Here is a 19,834-nt window from a genome sequence, read left to right on the forward strand (position 1 = left end):
ACTTTTCTTCTGAGACTACAGTAGAAAGAAACCGTAATAACTAATTTTCTCAACTCCAGAACTTCAGAATATAAAATACACACACAACACAAACACGCACAGAGTAGAAATGTTTCTTCTTTCACTTGTCTCCCAAAATCTCAATATAAATCATGTATTTCTCCAGCTGGGCTAAGATCACCATACAAACATGAATGTGACTTAATCCGTGACAATGTCTTCAGTTCCTTGAGGAATTCCAGCAGCCTTCAAGGTGAGTGATCTCTGAACCTGCGTTGCATTCTTCTTGTCAAAGGCATGGAGCAGATTATATTAGCTGAGTAGGAGGGGAGAATAACAGAGTTGCCAAATATGGTTATTCTCCTAGCTTTTTTTTTTTAAGATTTATTTGCTTATTTGAAAGGCAGAGTTACATAGAGAGAGAGAGACAGAGAGAGAATCTTCCATCTGCTGGTTCATACCCCAAGTGGCTGCAAAGGCTGGGGCTAGGCCAGGCCAGAGCCAGAAGCCAGAAGCGTCCTCTGGGTCTCCCACATGGGTGCAGGGACCCAAGCACTCGGGCCATCCTCTACTGCTTTCCCAGGAGCACCAGGGAAGGGGAGCAGCTGGGATCTGAACAGATACCCATATAGGATACAGGTGCCTCAGACTGTGGCTTGACCTGTTTAGCCTCAGTGCCAGCCACGATTCTCCTAACTTTTAAAAAGGCACATTGCACCCTAGGCTAAAGGCTGTTTGCACATACTGGCTTGTCTGCATCATTTTTTCTTATGATAAAACATTTACATTTCTTCTTTTGTTGTTGTTAAAGATTTATTTATTTATTTGAAAGTCAGAGTTACAGAGAGGCAGAGGCAGAGAGAGAGAGAGGTCTTCCATCTGCTGGTTCACTCACCAGATGGCTGCAACAGCTGGAGCTGCGCTGATCCAAAGTCAGGAGCCAGGTGTTTCTTCCAGGTCTCTCATGTGGGTGCAAGAGCTCAAGGATTTGGGCCATTTCCTACTGCTTTCCCATAACAGAGAGCTGGATCAGAAGTGCAGCAACCAGGACTCGAACCGGTGCCCACTATACCACAGCACCAGCCCCAGCATTCACATTTCAACTATTGAATCATATCCCTTGTCAGGAGTATTTTAAAATAGAAGCATTCAGGGTCCTGCACTGTGGTACAGTGGGTTAATCCTCCTTCTGTGGCGCCAACATCCTATATGGGTGTCAATTAGTGTCCCGGCTGCTCCTCTTCTTATTCATCTCTCTGCTATGGCCTGGGAAAGCAGTAGAAGATGGCTTTGGAACTTGGGCCCCTGCACCCATGTGGGAGACCCAAAAAGAAGCTCCTGGCTCCTGGCTTCGGATTAGCACAGCTCTGACCATTGCAGCCATTTGGGCAGTGAACCGGAGGATGGAAGACATTTCCCTCTGTTTCTCCCTCTCACTGTCTGTAACTCTACCTTTCAAATAAATAAATAAAATCATTTTTAAAAAGGCATTCAGTCTCATTAACTGTGAAAGCTAAAAATAACATTTCTGAAAGAGAAGAATTTATCCTGTGGTGGGTGGAAAGTCGTGATGACAGCATTATTTCATAATTTTGATTCTTGGCTTCTCTTCCTTTCAGAGAACTGCCTCCATTTCATGTTACAGTCATGAAATTTTGAATTATAAGAACTCTGAAGTTCATTTATTGAGCCTTTATATTTTAAAAACTACGATATGAAATTTCATAAAATGCACATATGAAGAAAGGAGATCCAATTTTATGCAATCTGAAACTTGCACTAGATATCTCTCTGAAGTGTCAGGTGGTTTACTTCTCATATGTCCAGACGGTACTATACATTTTAGCATAGATATTTCTGAATCAAAGAGCTTATTGATTTTTTTTTCTTGAATTTCCCCTGTGTAGGACTACCCACCATCACATTATTTGTTCTTTTTCTTTCTTTTGATCAGCACATTCTGCTTCAACATGGCCTTCTTCTTCAGTCTTGTGGCTTCTTATCTGCATCTATCCTATTGTCACAACTCTCTTCTTTTTCCTTGTAACACACTATCACACCTCACAGTGTCCCCTTACCATTCCTAAATATCTTGTCAGTCTTTATTTTCCCAGAGTCCCTTTTCCTATGGACTTAAAAATTATATTGTGTATTTCCTTCATACCAGAAAAAATTATCTCTGGAGACAACACTTGCTGAAAAGTAGGTAGTTCACTCTCTGAAGTCATGATAATAGTAGAAAGTAAAACACCATGTACTAAAGGCCTGCTCACTCATGAAGTTTAAGGTAATAAACATCGTTATTCCATTGAACTAGACTACACAGTCCATTAGAGTAGACTCTAAGAAAAAAAGCAGCTTCTCCTGAGTTATTTTATCTTCACACTAATCAAGTAGGTGGCCTCTTGATGATATTAGGAAGGACAGTATGGTTATTTTTCACTTTTGAGAACATTTCTTTGCTTTTTGGTTAAATAAAGCTACTGATACAAGGTACTGATTTATATTTTTCTGCAGTAAAGTTTACTGAAATCCAGAGGTGGATAGTTTGGAATAAAAAAAAAAACACACACTGAAATAATTGTTAGGTAAAACTGCTTAACTTTGAAAGGTGAGTATACAAGGACCAATAAAATTTGTTAAAATTTCAGGATATAGTTAAGTATCTCTGAAAAACAATAAGCACATAAAACATAGCAACTATTTAATCAATTCTTGAAAATCCTTTTGTTGGGTTAGTGGTCACTGCAGCCTGGATACTGGATTACCTCATAAAAAAGTCCCTAGAGACTTCCAGATACAGATCCTAATGAAGTGCACTTGTATATCAGAGGGCAAAGCACATAGGCTTAATGATCTAATAAGAAAGATGAATTAGCCATTGTGGGGAATAAACCCTCCTTGTCAGTTACTCTCTGAACCCTCTTTTCTGTTTATAGAGATGATTCTTTAACTGCTATGCCTTGAGTTCCCAAGAGTAATGATACCATTTCTAAATGGCACCAGCCTAACTCCACCTTCATTCATCCTCAATGGCATTCCTGGTCTGGAAGAAGTGCATTTGTGGATATCCTTCCCGCTGTGCACTATGTATGGAATTGCTATCACAGGTAACTTTGGCCTTATATACCTCATCTACTCTGAAGAGGCCCTACACAGACCTATGTACATCTTTTTAGCCTTGCTTTCCTTCACAGATGTGCTCATGTGCACCAGCACTCTTCCCAACACCCTCTGCATATTGTGGTTCAACCTCAAGGAGATTGATTTTAAGGCCTGCCTGGCCCAGATGTTCTTTGTCCACACCTTCACAGGCATGGAGTCTGGGGTACTCATGCTCATGGCCCTGGATCGCTATGTGGCCATCTGCTACCCCTTGCGCTATGCCACTATCCTCACTAATTCAGTCATTGCCAGGGCTGGACTCCTCACTTTTCTTAGAGGTGTGATGCTTGTTATCCCTTTCACTTTCCTCACCAAGCGCCTGCCATACTGCAGGGGTAATGTCATACCCCACACCTACTGTGACCACATGTCTGTTGCCAAGATATCCTGTGGTAATGTCAAGGTCAATGCCATCTATGGTCTGATGGTTGCCCTCCTGATTGGGGGCTTCGACATCTTGTGCATCACCATCTCCTATACTATGATTCTTAGAGCTGTTGTGAGTCTGTCATCTGCAGAAGCTCGACAGAAGGCCTTCAGCACCTGCACAGCCCACATCTGTGCCATCGTCATCACCTATGTCCCAGCTTTCTTCACCTTCTTTACACACCGCTTTGGTGGACACACCATCCCTCCCCACATACACATTATTATGGCTAATCTCTATCTACTCATGCCTCCCACAATGAATCCTATTGTGTATGGGGTGAAAACCAAGCAGATACGAGAAAGTGTCATTAGGGTCTTGCTTAAGGGAAAAGAAAAGAATCCTCACAAGATTTAAATAGAGACCTCTGAGAAGTTAGAGTTCTCTTAAGCAGGCTGAGATCACCAGTCAGTAGAGGAACCTTCAAGTAAAAATAATATTTGTGGTCATAGGAAAGATTTTCCATGTGACTTATATTTTTCTACATCTTTTGGAAGACTGCCACTGTGCTCAGGCATGTAAAGGCCCTGTCATGAAATTCCATGATTCAAAGCCTGTTTACTCACAGTGGACTTGAATGTTTATTGTACTTAATCTTCAGAGTTATCTTTCTCCTGAATGGCAATCTACATACCATTGCATCACACTGATTGGATCACTAAGACTGGTGTTGAGATTTTAAGAAATTTTAAAGCCCTATGAAAACATGAACCTTGTTCATTCATGTCTGTGCAAGTTTACTTATCTCAGCATTCTCTTGAGTTTGAAGTTTATTCTTATATCCCAAGTTCTCATGTCCTATTTTCTGTCTCAAATTTGCCAGCTGTAAATCCAGGAACAATTCACACATATGTTCACCTGAAAGCTTATGAAAGATATGTGTTTCAGCACACTAATAATACGCAGAAATGATAAATTCCACTGATGCCCATCACATTAATAGATAATTGTGGTCTAGTCATATACACTGGTGAGTGAAAGAGGGAAAGGGTCAATATTATATTTTTTCATTTGTGCAAAATTCAGGAGCAGACAAAGCTATTATGTTAAATTAGAAATGAGGATCTCTGCTTTTGAGAATGAGAGGCCAGGTAGTGAGAGGAGCTTCTGAGGTACAGCCATTGATTAACCTTGATGGTGGTTACTTCTTTATTTCAAACCTATGTTTGGACTTTAGAATATTAATCGTTCTGCTGTTCATAATGAGGATTTAGCTGCACTCTAAATGTCACCTGCCTTCTCCACAACCCCCCCCGCCACATACACACAAAGGGAATTTTTAAAAATTTATAGGAAATTTGCATTATTTTTAACTCTATTCTCAGTTACTTTTCTGTGATTGAAGCAGAGAACTTCCGCTTGGATTATGGCCTTGTCTAAATAATGTCAGAGTTTGTGGACTCAAGAGGCTTCCATACCCTTGGTAACTCAGGACAAGAGCCTCGGGTGATGACTGACGTCATAAATAAGTGTCAATTGTTAAATCAACAACAGGAGTCATGGTATACTTGCTCACCATGTAGGACATCTGTCTTTAATGTGTTCTACTATGAGAATTAACTATAAAACTAGTCTTCAAACAGTACCTTATACTTTGTGTGACTGTGTGGGTGCAAACTGTTGAAATATTTACTTAGTATAGAATTGGTCTTCTGTGTATAAAGATAATTTAAAATGAATTTAATGAATTATGGGATGGGAGAGGGAGTAGGAGGCAGAATGATTTGGGGGTGAGAGGGCGGGTGTGGAGGAAAGAACTGCTATAATCCAACAGTTGTACTTATGAAATTTTTATTTATTAAATAAAAGCTTTCTATTAAAAAATACTCCATTCTCCATGAAAGTACAAGCTTAGATCCTCTGTCCAAGAGGCCAAATCTCTAACTTTTAGAATCGAACTTAAAAACTGTTAAAAAAAGGGAAGATTTTATGCGAAAAATTACATAATAATATTTTCCATAATCAAATGCAAAATATGTGTTTTAAAAAACATTTTAAAATGCTCAGAAAAACTACTTACAGATTCAAATCTGAACACATCAGTGTGAAAATATATGATCCAGTCTCAGAAAATTTCAATATAGAATACATTTTAATTAGCTATATTCACAAAGCTGAATATTAGGTTTCCTAAAATTAATCATCTTAAATCTATCAAATTAAACAACTTAACAATTAGTTATTTAATTAAATAAACCCACTAATATTTTAAGGATTTATTTATTTATTTGGAGGGCAGAGCTACAAAGAGAGAGAGAAAGATCTCTCAACCAATGATTTACTCCCTAATTGCCACTATAGCCAGAGCTGGGCTGATACAAAGCCAGGAGTCAGGTGCTTCATTTGGGTCTCCAGTATGGATGCAGGTGCCCAAGCATTGGGCAATCCTCCACTGCTTTCCCAGGCCATTAGAAGGAAAATGGGTCTGATGTGGAACATCCAGGATTTTATTAAGTGCCCATATGGGATGCCGCGCCGTTACTCACTACACCACAGTTTGGTCCCCAAATAAGCCCACTTAAACTAAGGTATTATTGAAAACTTATTTTTGTTTAAAAAATGGAAGCCAGTGAGCTACAATGTGAACAAGAGTAATAAAATTTAAGATGAAAACCTTCAAGCTAGAAAGGTAATTCACTGAAAGGTGAAGTAGTGATTTCACCACTCCAAGAAATTCAGTGCATTCTGACTTGTAGGTGTGATTGTTCCTACCACACTTACGGCCTACTCCATTAGACCTCCCATCACCAGGCACCTGACTTTGGAGGAGACCAGTTACTCACAGAGAACAGCACTGAGCAGCCTGCAATATTTGACATTGTTTCCAAGGGCAGATGGTATAGAGTTTTGCTGTAATTTTCTAGGGGAAATTAGGCAATAGAAGTGCTTTAAAATCAGTACTTCTTGCCTCAACATTTATTGTTATGTATAAATTTTTAATGTAATTAATAATAGGTTGGATGTAATTTTAAAGTTTTGATGTAAATACAATGTTTTCCGTGATCTGCAGTAAGGAATAGAGCACAAAAGTGTAATATGTAGGACTGAAATTGACATTTTGAGAGTTGGTGATTGTTAACGGCCCTTGTCTCAACCAATGTGGAACAGTGGTTTTTTTTCTTCTTTCTATTTGTTGAACTTTTTATTTAGAGTAAGGTTAATCTTATGAGTATAAAATAAACTATAAGTAGGTCATTGTAAAAAATCAAGAGAGTGAATAAGAGAGGAAGGAGGTGATAGTCTAGATGCATATGTGGGAATGAGGGTAATGTGGCAAGTATCACTATGTTCCTAAATTGGTATACAAAATTTGTTCACTTGAAAAAATTTTAAAAAATTAATAAAAAAAATTTTAATGGAACAAATTGAATATATATAAATATTTCTCAAAATTCAAGACATATTTAAAGGAAAGTTTATAGCCATGAAGTGAAAAGAAATACACACATTATATGTTTAGCTGCAGGTATCAGTGATGTAAGTGCTTATGAACAACAGTGATTGAGAATCACAACCATAAACATCTGAACACTCATGAAATCACACATATATTTTAAATTTGTGTTTGCCTTAAACAAGAATATCCAATGTCTGGTCCTAACAATTGGCTATTTTTGGCATGAAGTCACATCCTAAATTACCCTTCTTTGGAGACCAGCTATGTTTGCAGAAGTCCCACCATCAGCAAACCCCTAAATATCTGCTTTCCCTTGGGGTTCTGTGGTCTCTCGTGCTTTCACACCTTGTTTTACACTGAGACCTGAGTCTCCTGACCATGTGAGAAATTACACCTGTTTCCTGTGGGAACTCGGATGGACTAAACACATCAGATCCAAAGATTATAAGGTGACACTGACAGCTGCCATCATATACATTCCTGGCATGAGCACCGTTCACGTTTCTTCTGATCTGGATCTGTATTGTGGGTGAGGGGAATTTTCTGCCTTCAAGATCTTGTCCCAGGCTTATTGAACATCAAAGCTTCATCTTATTTCACTATGTGTCACCATAGGAATTAAAAGTAGTGACCTACAGGAGATGTTTGTGATTTATTTGTTCAGGAAAACTAGTAAGAATGTGTTCATGCTTATTCAAGGCAGAAATAGTAGTAGTCGTAAGGTAGATGTATTCCTGGTGGCCAAGGCACAGGTGAGAAGCTCCTTCAGCTTATAGAACACTCTTCTCCTTATATTTATTCATTTTGTCAAATATATGCTGCAATGCCAGAAATAGCAGGTTAGAAAAAAACAATCCGAATAGCCCTGAGACTAAAAAGATAAGCAGGTACATTCTTTGCCTCCAAGTCACTAGGCTACACTTCTGCATTCTCTTCCCTTTCTAATTCAGTCATACAACTTGGCAATCAGCCAATACAAGTCCAATTTAAAAAATGTTTTGTTTTTGGCCCAGGTACTGCCCACATTCATAAATTTGGTCCAGATACTAAAAGAGCTCACAAATTAGCATAGGAATAATGTCAATGTAAAAGGTTCCAACACAGATCTCTTGTTTATAGTCATTATGAAAAATGGAAAAAATATGAGGGCAGCAGAGAGGAAGAAAGGAAAATTTCAAATACTGAATCTCATTTGGCTTAAGAAAGGTTAGCATGTGCTTGGTTCAGCAGTATTTAGCACAGAAAGCACAAAATTGTGTGTCTTTTGGCAAGTTTTTATAGTACTGTCTTGTTTAGAATGAGAGGCCATGATATGCTGAGTTGGTAGACTCACTGTAAGAATGTGATTGTAATTCACAAATTAATGAATAAGTAAGTATATTAACTAGGTAAATATGAGGGCACCTCAAAAATTTCATGGGATGCGATTAAAAGACAAATTCATTTTGGTGGAAAAAATATTGAAATACATGCATAGGTTTTTTCATAACATGCATTTTCCATGAACTTTTGAAGACTTCTTGTAGAGAGAATGAAATAGTACTTCTGCTGTTTTTTTTTCCAATAGGCACATGAATGAATATTTGAGTTGGGATGCAAATGTGTTATATGAGACATGTATCTTATATATCTGAGACATGTATCTTATGCAACATATTTGTCTTATATATGTTACCGTTAACTATCTTGCACTTACATGCAAGACAATCCTAAAACACCAGACCATACGTACAGAAAGCCCTGCTAAGTGTCGAGGGATATGTGCTTGGCACACACATGCTTGGAGCTTAAAGGATTTTTAGAATTTTACCTAGTGAAATTTATTTAATTTAGTTGTGTTGCAGTAATTATCATTTTAATGTGATTCTGTGATTCTACCAATCTAAAATATCAATAAATTCCTTTTAAAAATGAAACACAATTCAAACACTTAAGGCATTCAGGGTCAGTCATAGGACTTTGTATCACTTAAAGTTTGGGTTTGACATTTCTGGACATTTCATTCCAGACAACAGCAGCAGCAAAGAACAAATGGTATCAAAGAAGGAAATTAGGAGTTTCTTTTCCCGATCAAATTTTGGCTGAATTCCTCTCAAAGACATTACAGAAAGGGTTGTACAAACGCCTGATGGGCTCTGTGTCCAGGCACCCAAGTTCCTTTGAAAAGAGTGGTGCAGTGCTAAGTTATTGCCTGAAGCATGTAAGAGGGAAGTTAAACAAAAAGAGTAAAGAAGCAACTTTCCTAGCTTGTTCCTAACTTTTAAAAAGTGAAGATTTTTCTAGAGACTAGGATCAAGTAATAATCCAAAGGACCCTGTTTTCTGTTTTAAATAGTCAGAGGCAACCATGGGTGCTACCTGCACGTTGTGTCAAATGGCTGGCTGGCGTGGGATGAGGGAAGAACGGAAGAAGCACCAGTGAGGACATGGATCACTGTAGTTTCCACTAGACCAGGAAGATCAGGTAATCAACCTATTACCATCACAGAGGAAAAGGAAATTGTAATTGACATGACGTGCTATGGTGTGACATATTTTGTACATGCCGTTTTTATTTTTAAAGATTTATTTATTTTATTTGAAAAGCAGAGTTAACGAGAGGCGGAGAAAGAGAGAGAGAGTGGGAGAGAGGTCTTCCATCCATTGGATCACTCCCTGAGCTGGGCCAATCCAAAGCCAGGATTCAGGAGCTTCTTCTAGGTCTCCAATGCAGTGCAGGGGCCCAAGGGCTTGGGCCATCTTCCACTGCTTTTTCAGGCCACAGCATAAACCTGGATCAGAAGTGGAGCAGCTGGGCCTCAAAGCAGTGCACATATGGGATGCCAGTGCTGCAGCCAAGGCTTTACATGCTTTTCTAGTGCCAGCTCCAACATGCTGTTTTGTTATCATTATTTTACTTCCAACATGGTCTTATATTCTTTTTTTGAAGGTTTTTATTTAATTAATACAAATTTCATATGTAGCTTTTAGGAATATAATGTTTCTTCCACCCATTCCTACCCTCCCACCCCCACTCCCCTCCTACCTCCTACTCCCTCTCCTATTCCATTTCCTTTAAGATTCATTTTTATTCACTTTATATACAGAAGACTAACTCTAAGTAGAAATTTCAACATGGAAAGCCAAGACATAGTGGCAAAGACAATTCTGCATGAAAGATCTCTGTGGGTGAGACCACCATGGAAAGAAGGAGTCATCAAAAAATAATGTATTTTTCTCCGAAGGGAGGAAAGAACTTCCACTCTCATATGGCCCTGTCTAAAAACCAACAGAATTTGTGGACTCAAAAGGCTTCCATAGCCTTGGTAGCTCTTGTCAAGAGCCTCAGGTGGTCACTGAAGTAAAAAATAAAAATGCTAATGGTTAAATCAACAACAAGACTCACTGTGAACTTGCTCCCCATGTGGGACCTCTGTCCTTATATTCTTTCTACTTTATACTGAAACACATGCATATATTCTTTTTCCTTTTTACTTACCCAGATACACAGGCAAAGATAAGGAAGTAGGACAGGTTCAACATAAGTCTGAATGGTACTTATAATCAAATTACCTTCCTCTTTGAAGGAAAATATGCATAAATCACTCCATATGATCCTCTTGCTGCTTACTTGGAGGATGATTTAAATCCAGGACTTCAAATAATTTTAAGAAGCAGGTGCTTTAATGTTATCACGTTAGAAACATGAGGCCTTATCTTCTCCCAGAGAAAGCAAATAAACAAAAAATCAAATAAATGAGAAGATTAATTACTCATGACCTATTTGTTAGTCCACAACTCATGGATTAATTGCCTTTACAAAGAATTTTGCTTAGTGGAACAGATGTGAAATCTGATCTAGGAAAATCTAAATTTCACTATGAATTAATCACCAATTACTTTGGACAAATTAAACATCTATATCCAATTCAGGAAATTAAGTGCTCTAGAAAGCACAGTTCTTAAAAAAGTGGCATACTAAATAATGCTAATATATCGTATGCTTGGGCCCCTGCACCCTTGTGGGAGACCTGGAAGAAGCTCCTGGCTCCTGGCTTCAGATCCACAAAGTTCCGGCCGTTGCAGCCAGCAGATGGAAGACCTCTCTCTCTCTCTTTGACTCTCCTCTGTGAAACTCTGACTTTCAAATAAGTAAATAAATCTTAAAAAAAGAATGAAGTGGTAAAAGCAAATTAAAAAAAAAAAAACATTACTTAGTACCCAATAAATAGGGACAAATTTAACATGCTTGCTAAATTTTTTCAATAAAATTTTTTAAAAGTCTTACTGTTCAAAGACTTACCAGTATAAGTATATGGTATTTAAGATGATTTTTGTGCTGGTAAATGAGAGACAGGTCTAACTTCATTCTTCTGCATGAAAATATTAAGTTTTCCCAGCACTATGTTTTGAGGAGACTATTTTTTCTCTGTGTGTGCTCTTGAGTCTTTGTCAAAAGCCAGTCAGTTGTAATGCATGGATTGATTTCTGTAGTCTCTATTCTGTTCTGTTTGCCCATATGTTGTTCTTAGGCTGCACTGTGCTTTTTTGGAGACTAAGGCTTTGTAGTATATTTTGAAGTCAGTTATTGTGATGTCTCCAACTCTATTCTTTTTTTTTTTTTTTTTTTTTTACTTTTTGACAGGCAGAGTGGATAGTGAGAGAGAGAGACAGAGAGAAAGGTTTTCCTTTTGCCGTTGGTTCACCCTCCAATGGCCGCCACGGCTGGCGCACTGTGGCCGGCGCACCGTGCTGTCCCGAAGGCAGGAGCCAGGTGCTTCTCCTGGTCTCCCATGGGGTGCAGGGCCCAAGCACCTGGGCCATCCTCCACTGCACTCCTGGGCCATAGCAGAGAGCTGGCCTGGAAGAGGGGCAGCCGGGACAGAATCCGGCACCCCGACCAGGACTAGAACCCTGTGTGCCGGCGCCGCAAGGTGGAGGATTAGCCTGTTGAGCCACGGCGCTGGCCTCCAACTCTATTCTTTTTATCAAGATTGCTTTGGTTGTTCAGGATCTTTTTGATTCTGTATCAAGTTTAGGATTCCTTCTATTTTTGTGAAAAATGTCATTAGTATTTTGATAGAGATTATGTTAAATCTGTAGATTTCTTTGACTGCTGTGGACATTTTAATAATATTAATTCCTAAACCAGTGAAGAAGTAACCATTGTTCCATTTATTTGTGTCTTCCTTTCATCTGCGTTTTATATTTTTTCTGCTACAGAAGTTTTTCAGCTTCACGGTTAAATTTATTTCTAAGTATTTTTTGTAGTTATTGTAAAGGGGGCTGTTTTCTTGACTTCTTCTTCAGATAGTTTGCTGTTAATGCATAAAAATACAGTTGATTTTTGGATGTTGATTGTATACCCTTCCACTTTACTAGTCATTGATTAGCTCTAACAGATTTTTGTTGGAGGTTTGTTTTGTTGTTGTTTTAATACATAGCAGGGACAATATAGCTTCTTCCTTTGTGTGTTGGATGCAGTTTCTTTCTTTCTGTTGTCTAATTGCTTAGACTAGAATCTCCAGTACTATATTGCGTAGAAGTGGTGGGAGTAACATCCTTGCACTGTTCCCGGTTTTCGTGAAAAGCTTTCAACTTTGCTCAGTTAAGTATAATCTTTACTATGGGGTTGTCATATATGAACTCTATTAAGCTAAATACATTCTTTCTATATCTGTTGAGATTTTACCAAGAAAGGACGTTGAATTTTTCAAGTGCTTTTTTTTAATCTATTGATCATTTTCTGTTCTTCCTTAGGTTAATGTATTATGTCATGTTTATTGATTTATGAATATTGAACCATCTCTGGGGTAAATTCTACTTGATTATGATGATAATGTTTCTAGAGTGTTTCTAATATAGCTTGTTGGTAACTTTTTGAAGATTTTTGCATCTATGTTCATCAGGGATATTGGTGTGCAGCACTCTGTCTGGTATGGTTTTAGGATCAGGCATTGTAAAATGAGTTTAGAAGTATTCTCTTCTCTGTAGTTGTTTATAAGCGATTCAAAAGAATTGATGCTTGTAATCCTTAAAATGTTTCATAGAATTCAGTCATGAAGCCATCAGGTACTAGGATTTTCTATTATGGGAGACTTTTTTTTAGATATTCAACACTTTTTCGTGTCTTTTATAGCTCTATGAGAAACTGGTTAACTCCATTAGACTTCCATTATTGTTCTGAACCAATGCCGTTGAGTGCTTCAGGCAGTTCCATCTGTGTATTTCTGTTTTAATCTTCTTACTCATCATCGTTCTGTTAAAATCTTCCATTTCTTAATAACCTGGTCTTGGTAGGATTTACACATCTAGAAAATTATTCCTTTCTTCTAATTTACCCTATTTGTTGGCATGTAATTGTTCAGAATAGTCTCTTATGATCCTTTGTATTTTATATCAATTTTAACCTCCCTCCTTTCATTTCTGATTCTATTCATTTAAATCTCTCCTTTTTACTTAGTTCAGCTAAGAGTTTGCTAATTCTCTTTATCCTTTCAAAAGAATCAGTTTTTAGTTTTGTTGCTCACTCTTATTATTTCCAGTCTCTATTTCATTTATTTCTACACGGATCTTTTTTGCTTCAATCCTTCGCTTACCTTTACAGAGATAAGCGAGAAATGAAAGAAAATGAGCAAAGTCAACACAGCATTAAAGTTTATGTATTGAATGGGGTTAGTAAATAGTCCAGCAAGATTTAAACATGAGATACTAAGTGTTGTCTAGAAGATGACATTTCTGAATAGTTAGAGTGGAGAGAAATAAAATAGAAAAGGGATGGTAAGGCTTAATTTTACTTGTTTTAATGTTGTTCCAAGAAATTTTAATTCTACCCTCAAAATAATGGAAAGACATTGAAGATTATTAAGCCACAGATTAAAATATCTTCCAAAACATGCTGTAAGACCAATTGACTTGAAAAATATAAGACAAAGTAAACAAATAGATGGACCTGTCTAGAAATTCCTTAAAGCAGAGTGAGAGTGGTGAAAGAAACGAAGAACTGACATCACAAATGATTCTACATTAAAAGTAAAAGTTTTTCTTTAAGGATAGGCTACAGAAAATAATCACTTTGAGGTACATAGATGGAACACAAGTTGGAACACATTAAGCTATAAAGAAATAATAGTCAAGAGATGTAGAGGAACGCCAGAAAACAATATAAAGATACCAGTTTAGATAATGTAATTCAAAACAAAAACAAAAAAAATCAAAGATAAGCCTTATTTTTGGCCAGGATACAGGTTGAGTTGATGAGTTTAGTTTTAGATGTGGTAAATTTAAAGAGTCTATGGAAATTTGCAGTGGAAATATCCAATATGTAAGTAAAAGGATTCAACAATGGTTAAATGGTCTAGTCAAAAAATGTTCTGAAAATTAACGTTTTGATTATACTTGAGATCATAAGAATCAAAACAAGTACCAGAGAGATGACAATGTCCAAAGATATGCTTTTCAAAAATAATTTCAAGAAAACAAGGGCCAGAATTATGGCACAAGTGGCTTAGGCTGCTGTTTATGATGCCAGGACCCCATATTGGAGTGCTGGCTTGGGACTTGGCTACTCTGCTTCCAATCCAGATTCCTGCTAATGTGCAAAAACTAGTATCCTTGTTGCTCATGTGGGAGGCCAGGCTGGAGTTCCTGGTTTCTGGTTTCATCCTTGAATGTTGTAACCATTTGGGAAAGTGAATCAGCAGATGAAAGCCTCTCTCTCTCTCTCTCTCTCTCTCTCTCTCTCCCCCCCACCCCTCTCTCTCCCCCAAATGGGGCTGGGAAAACTGGATCTGCACATGCAGAAGTATGAAACTAGACCCCAACCTTACACCTTACACAAAAATCTACTTAAAATGAAACAAAGGCCTAAATCTACTACCCTATATCAACAAATTACTAGAGAACATTGGGAAAATTCTGCAAGACATTGACATAAGCAAAGCCTTCTTTAAAAGACCCCAAAGCACAGATGGTCAAAATATAAATTGACAAATGGGATTACTTCAAGATGAGAAGCTTCTGCAGTGTAAAAAAACAATCGTCAATGAAGAAGCAACTGACAGAACGGCAGAAAATATTTGCAAACTATGCAATTGATAAAGGGTTAACATCCAGAATCTATAAAGAGCTTAAGGAATTCAACAACAACAAAATAAACAATCCAATTAAGAAATGGGCAAAGGACATTTTCAAGAGAGGAAATTCAAATGGTCAATATATGCTTGAAAAAATGCTCAGGATCACTAGCCATCAGGGAAATGCAAATTAAAACCACAAAGAAATTTCACCTCACCCCAGTTAGAAGGCTCTCATACAGAAATCAACAAATAACAAACGCTGGCGAGGATGTGAGGGAAAAGGTACCCTAATCCACAGTTGTGGGACTGTAAACTGGTGTAGCCACTGTGGAAATACAGTGTGAAGTTACCTCAGAAATCAGAATATAGACCCAGCCATCCCACTCCTCGGTTATTACCCAAGTCCAAAGAAATCAGCATATGAAAGAGTTATCTGTAGCCCAGTGCTCATTGCAGTTCAACTCACAATAGCTAAGGTATGGAATCAATCCAGATACCCATCAACTGTTGACTGGATAAAGAAATTCTGGTATATATATATACTGTGGTTACTATTAAGATATAGAAAAAATGAAATCCTGTCTTTTACAACTAAACGGATGCAACTGGAAACCATTATACTTAGTGAAATAAGCCAATCCCAAAAGACAGTTACCATGTGTTTTCCCTGATCTAATTTAACTAATAGAGTACCTGAAATGCAATGTATTGGAGTATAATGTACATTTTAAGATTTGATGATTGAGATTCCTATTCTGTTGAGTGACAGTGTTTTTTTCTTATTATTATCCGTTGAACTCTGACTTAGTGTAGGGTTAACTTTATGATCACTAAGTAAACTGAAAGTATGTGTTGGTAAAAAATTAAGAGCGGGAATGTGAGAGAGAAGGAGAAGAAGGGTTTTAGCGTGGGCAGGAGGGAGGGTAGGTTGTGAAGTTATCACTATGTTCCTAACTTCATTTATGAAATACATGAAACTCTACAACTAAATAAAAACTTTTTAAAAATAAAAAATATATATACACATAGGTAAAGAATTGACATAATCAGGAAATAGAGGATCTCAATCTCATTAGGGGACTACAGGGTATTTGAGAAGGGAAGGTTTCTTTTCTTTCTTGAGACAGTTAAATTAGATTGACCTTTATAGCCATTATGCTTGATATTATATCCATACAACATTTACAGCTGTATTTGAAATGATTGGCATACCTGATCCACCAAAATACCAACCTATAAATAAACTAAACTTCTCATTATTTTTCAAAATTCTTTGGGGTCAGTATCTTCAGTCTCATACTATCCTTGAGCACTGGAAGCTTTGAGGTTGAAGGAAACCTCACCAATCAATAGGTATCAAAATTGCTGAAATGGGAACAAGGTGCTTTTCTTGGAACTAACCATAATCTTTCCAATACATGTTGTTATGCAAAATTAATAATCAAATTGCAGGTCTGTTTCACATTCAATTTTAGCTTGCCATCACAGGGTATGTACTCTGTCAACCCAGACTCCACAAAATAAGGCTACTTGAGTGTTAGAGACAAATGTGAATATTATTTCTGTTGCTGAATCAACTTGTGTGACATTCAATATTATGTAACCTCTCTGTGCTTGAGGTAGTACTTCTCTTTGATGGTAAATGACAATTACAACTTTGTAACTATGACTTTAAAATTACATTAGACTCTTTATAAAAATATTTTAATATTATCTGTATTATGGTATTATCATATTAGCATATATATTATTATTACATTTTGCCAATACTATTCATAAATGTAATTTTATTTCTAATTTAAGTTTTCATTTGCAAAGAAGATAGGAATAAAATGTCTAATTCTTAATTCTTTCTCCCCAGGATAAAGAATTCTGGGAAAATTGAGTACCTGTTTTGAATTAATTATGCTGGTATCCAACAATACATATGTAGCTCCCCAATATTTTATTCTTAATGGAATTCCTGGTCTAGAGAGAGTACATGTGTGGATCTCCCTCCCACTCTGCACAATGTATATCATCTCCCTCGTGGGAAACCTTGGCCTTGTGTATCTCATTTATTATGAAGAGTCTTTGCATCGTCCAATGTATTTCTTTTTGGCCATGCTCTCCCTCATTGACCTCCTTACCTGCACCACCACTCTACCCAAGGCACTCTGCATCTTCTGGTTCAATCTCAAGGAAGTTAACTTCCAAGCTTGCTTAGTACAGATGTTCTTTGTCCATGGGTTCACAGGTGTGGAGTCTGGCGTGCTCATGCTCATGGCTCTGGATCGCTATGTGGCCATTTGCTACCCACTGCGTTATGCTGCCATACTGACTAACCCTATCATTGTCAAGGCTGGACTTGCCACCTTCTTGAGGGGTGTGTTGTTGATGATGCCTTTGCCATTCTTGGTCAAACGTCTGCCCTTCTGCCGAAGCAATATCATCTCGCATACTTATTGTGACCACATGTCTGTGGTAAAGTTATCCTGTGCTAGCATCAAAGTCAATATCATCTATGGTCTGATGGTTGCCCTCCTGATTGGGGTGTTTGACATTTGCTGTATATCTCTGTCTTACACTATGATCCTCCGGGCAGTTGTCAGTCTCTCATCATCAGATGCTCGACAGAAAGCCTTTAGCACGTGCACTGCTCATATATCTGCCATCATCATCACCTATGTTCCAGCATTATTTACTTTGTTTACTCACCGTTTTGGGGGGCACACCATTCCCCCTTCTATTCATATCATTGTTGCTAATCTTTATCTTCTGCTTCCCCCAACATTGAACCCTATTGTTTATGGGGTAAAGACAAAGCAAATCCGAGACAGTGTCATAAAGTTCTTGCAGGGTAATAAAGGTGCAAGTTCTTCAAAAACAACTTAAATGAAACAGAAAAAAGATGAAGGAAAATTAAAAAGAAAGAACTCATCTTAATCTTATGTTCACACATGTGTGATATACATTTTCCATTAACTCTCATAAATTGTGTTTTCTGAAACTATATTGGAGAAATAAACAACTAATCTTGCATTTGTGTCTCATTGCCTTTCCCAACTTTTCTCCATCAAAATCTTTTACAATTTTAATGTAACTTATTCCTTAAAAATTGAGATACAATTGTATATCTTTATTGTGTAACACATGATGTTTTGGAACATATATATATGTGTGTGTGTGTGTGTGTGCGTGTGTTATCTCTCTCTCTCTCTCTCTCTATATATATATATATATATAAAGATAGATAGATATAGATATAGATATAGATATAGATATAGATGCCTCTCTCTTGAGAAATGGATAACTCTGGTTGATATAGATATAGATATAGATATGATATTGATATAGATATAGATATAGATACCTCTCTCTTGAGAAATGGATAACTCTGGTTGATCTCACAGAAACAGAGCCTGGAATAATTATTTCCCTCAATAGTTTTAATAAAGTCATTATTATGGGATTCACAACAATTTTTCAACTTATCCATCTAAGTTATTTGCTTAACCTTTTGAAGGAGTCCTTAATTGTCTTTTCTACATTGCTAATCTTTCATAAAATAAGAAATGAAATGGCTTTCAGGTCTTGGCAGTTTTTGAAGCTAAAATTTCTCTGTATATCAAATCCAGAAGGTATCTAATGTCACCACAGTTACTAGAACCCAAGACTTACTTATTTGAAGGAGTGGGTACTCCAGAAGTCACAATGCAGAAGCTATTTTGTGGTTTCCAGTTGAATGCCAACTAATTGGTAAAATGATTGGCTGATTTGTTCATTCATGCATTCATTCATTTATGCTTTACTTATACCTTGTTTCATTTTACTTATTAGTGAATATTTTTATCAACTCAACTAAAGCCTAGAATTGAACTTAATTCGTTTTTTCTGATTACCAAATATACTGTGTTATCATAACACACTTACAGTAAATTTTTTGTTTATGATTTTGTCTATTTAAAGCTAGAAGATATGGTCCATGAACTCACCGTATGTCACTATATTTATTTTTCAGGCTCTAATATGATGTATAAAAGTTATGAATAAAGCAAACATTCATGAAATGAATAAACTAATTAGTCTACATTTGTTAGGCATTATGCTAAGTACTATCAATTGGAAAAATGTAGACATTCTTCCTATTAGAAAAAAATTTACAGTCTAGTTGAAATTATCAGTAAAATCATGTTGAATAGATTACTGTGTTAGTAGTCTTTATAGAGGGCAGGAAAGGATCAAGTAATCAATTCAAACTAGAAAGTAACCTGTGTGTGCATGCTTTTCTCATTGTAGGGTCCTCTGGAAATGGGTCTTAATTGTCAAAGGTAGGGACTGTCTCTTCATGGGATATGATGCTTAAAACTAGGGTTTCCACTCGATCATTTGTGGCACACTATGCTTAGAGAGTAAGAGGCAGAGGAATCAATGATTTCACCGACAGAGATGCTTAACCTATATCATTATTTGGAGATATGTTGCTGCTACATAATGATGATGGAGAGAAAATGTTTGGAATCAAAGAGCTTCAGTGAGATACCTCTCCATGCTCCTGTGCTTGGTAAATATCAGTGGCTAAGTGTAGCTTTTAAATACCCAAAACAGCATAGAAACAAGGGTGTCAGTTCCTTCAGGGATAAAGGCATTGGACACTTACTGCAAAAGGAACCTAAACTAGCAGAAGCTCTGGCTCTGGGAGACTTGAATCTATAATAAGACATAGAATAAGAGATCATGGATAACAATCATGGCTTCTCGACCAACTATAGTAGTTGGTCTGTAACTTGTCTCATTAGTCCTCTTTGTT

At 37.1% G+C, this 19,834-nt stretch overlaps 2 protein-coding genes across 2 annotated transcripts; both read left to right on the forward strand.

The window, feature by feature from the left end:
• The first annotated feature begins 2,980 nt into the window (after positions 1-2,980).
• LOC133764484 (olfactory receptor 52N1) lies at positions 2,981-3,949 on the forward strand. The gene has a single exon (XM_062198160.1). The coding sequence runs from the start codon at positions 2,981-2,983 to the stop codon at positions 3,947-3,949; it is 969 nt and encodes a 322-aa protein (XP_062054144.1).
• A 13,001-nt stretch (positions 3,950-16,950) lies between these two features.
• Positions 16,951-19,346, forward strand: LOC133763783 (olfactory receptor 52N5-like). Its single transcript, XM_062197524.1, has 2 exons — positions 16,951-17,884; positions 19,252-19,346. Exons 1-2 carry the CDS (start codon positions 16,951-16,953, stop codon positions 19,344-19,346), a joined length of 1,029 nt encoding a protein of 342 aa, XP_062053508.1.
• The last annotated feature ends 488 nt before the right edge of the window (positions 19,347-19,834 follow it).

Source organism: Lepus europaeus, chromosome 7 (assembly GCF_033115175.1).
Source record: "Lepus europaeus isolate LE1 chromosome 7, mLepTim1.pri, whole genome shotgun sequence".
NCBI lineage: Eukaryota > Metazoa > Chordata > Mammalia > Lagomorpha > Leporidae > Lepus > Lepus europaeus.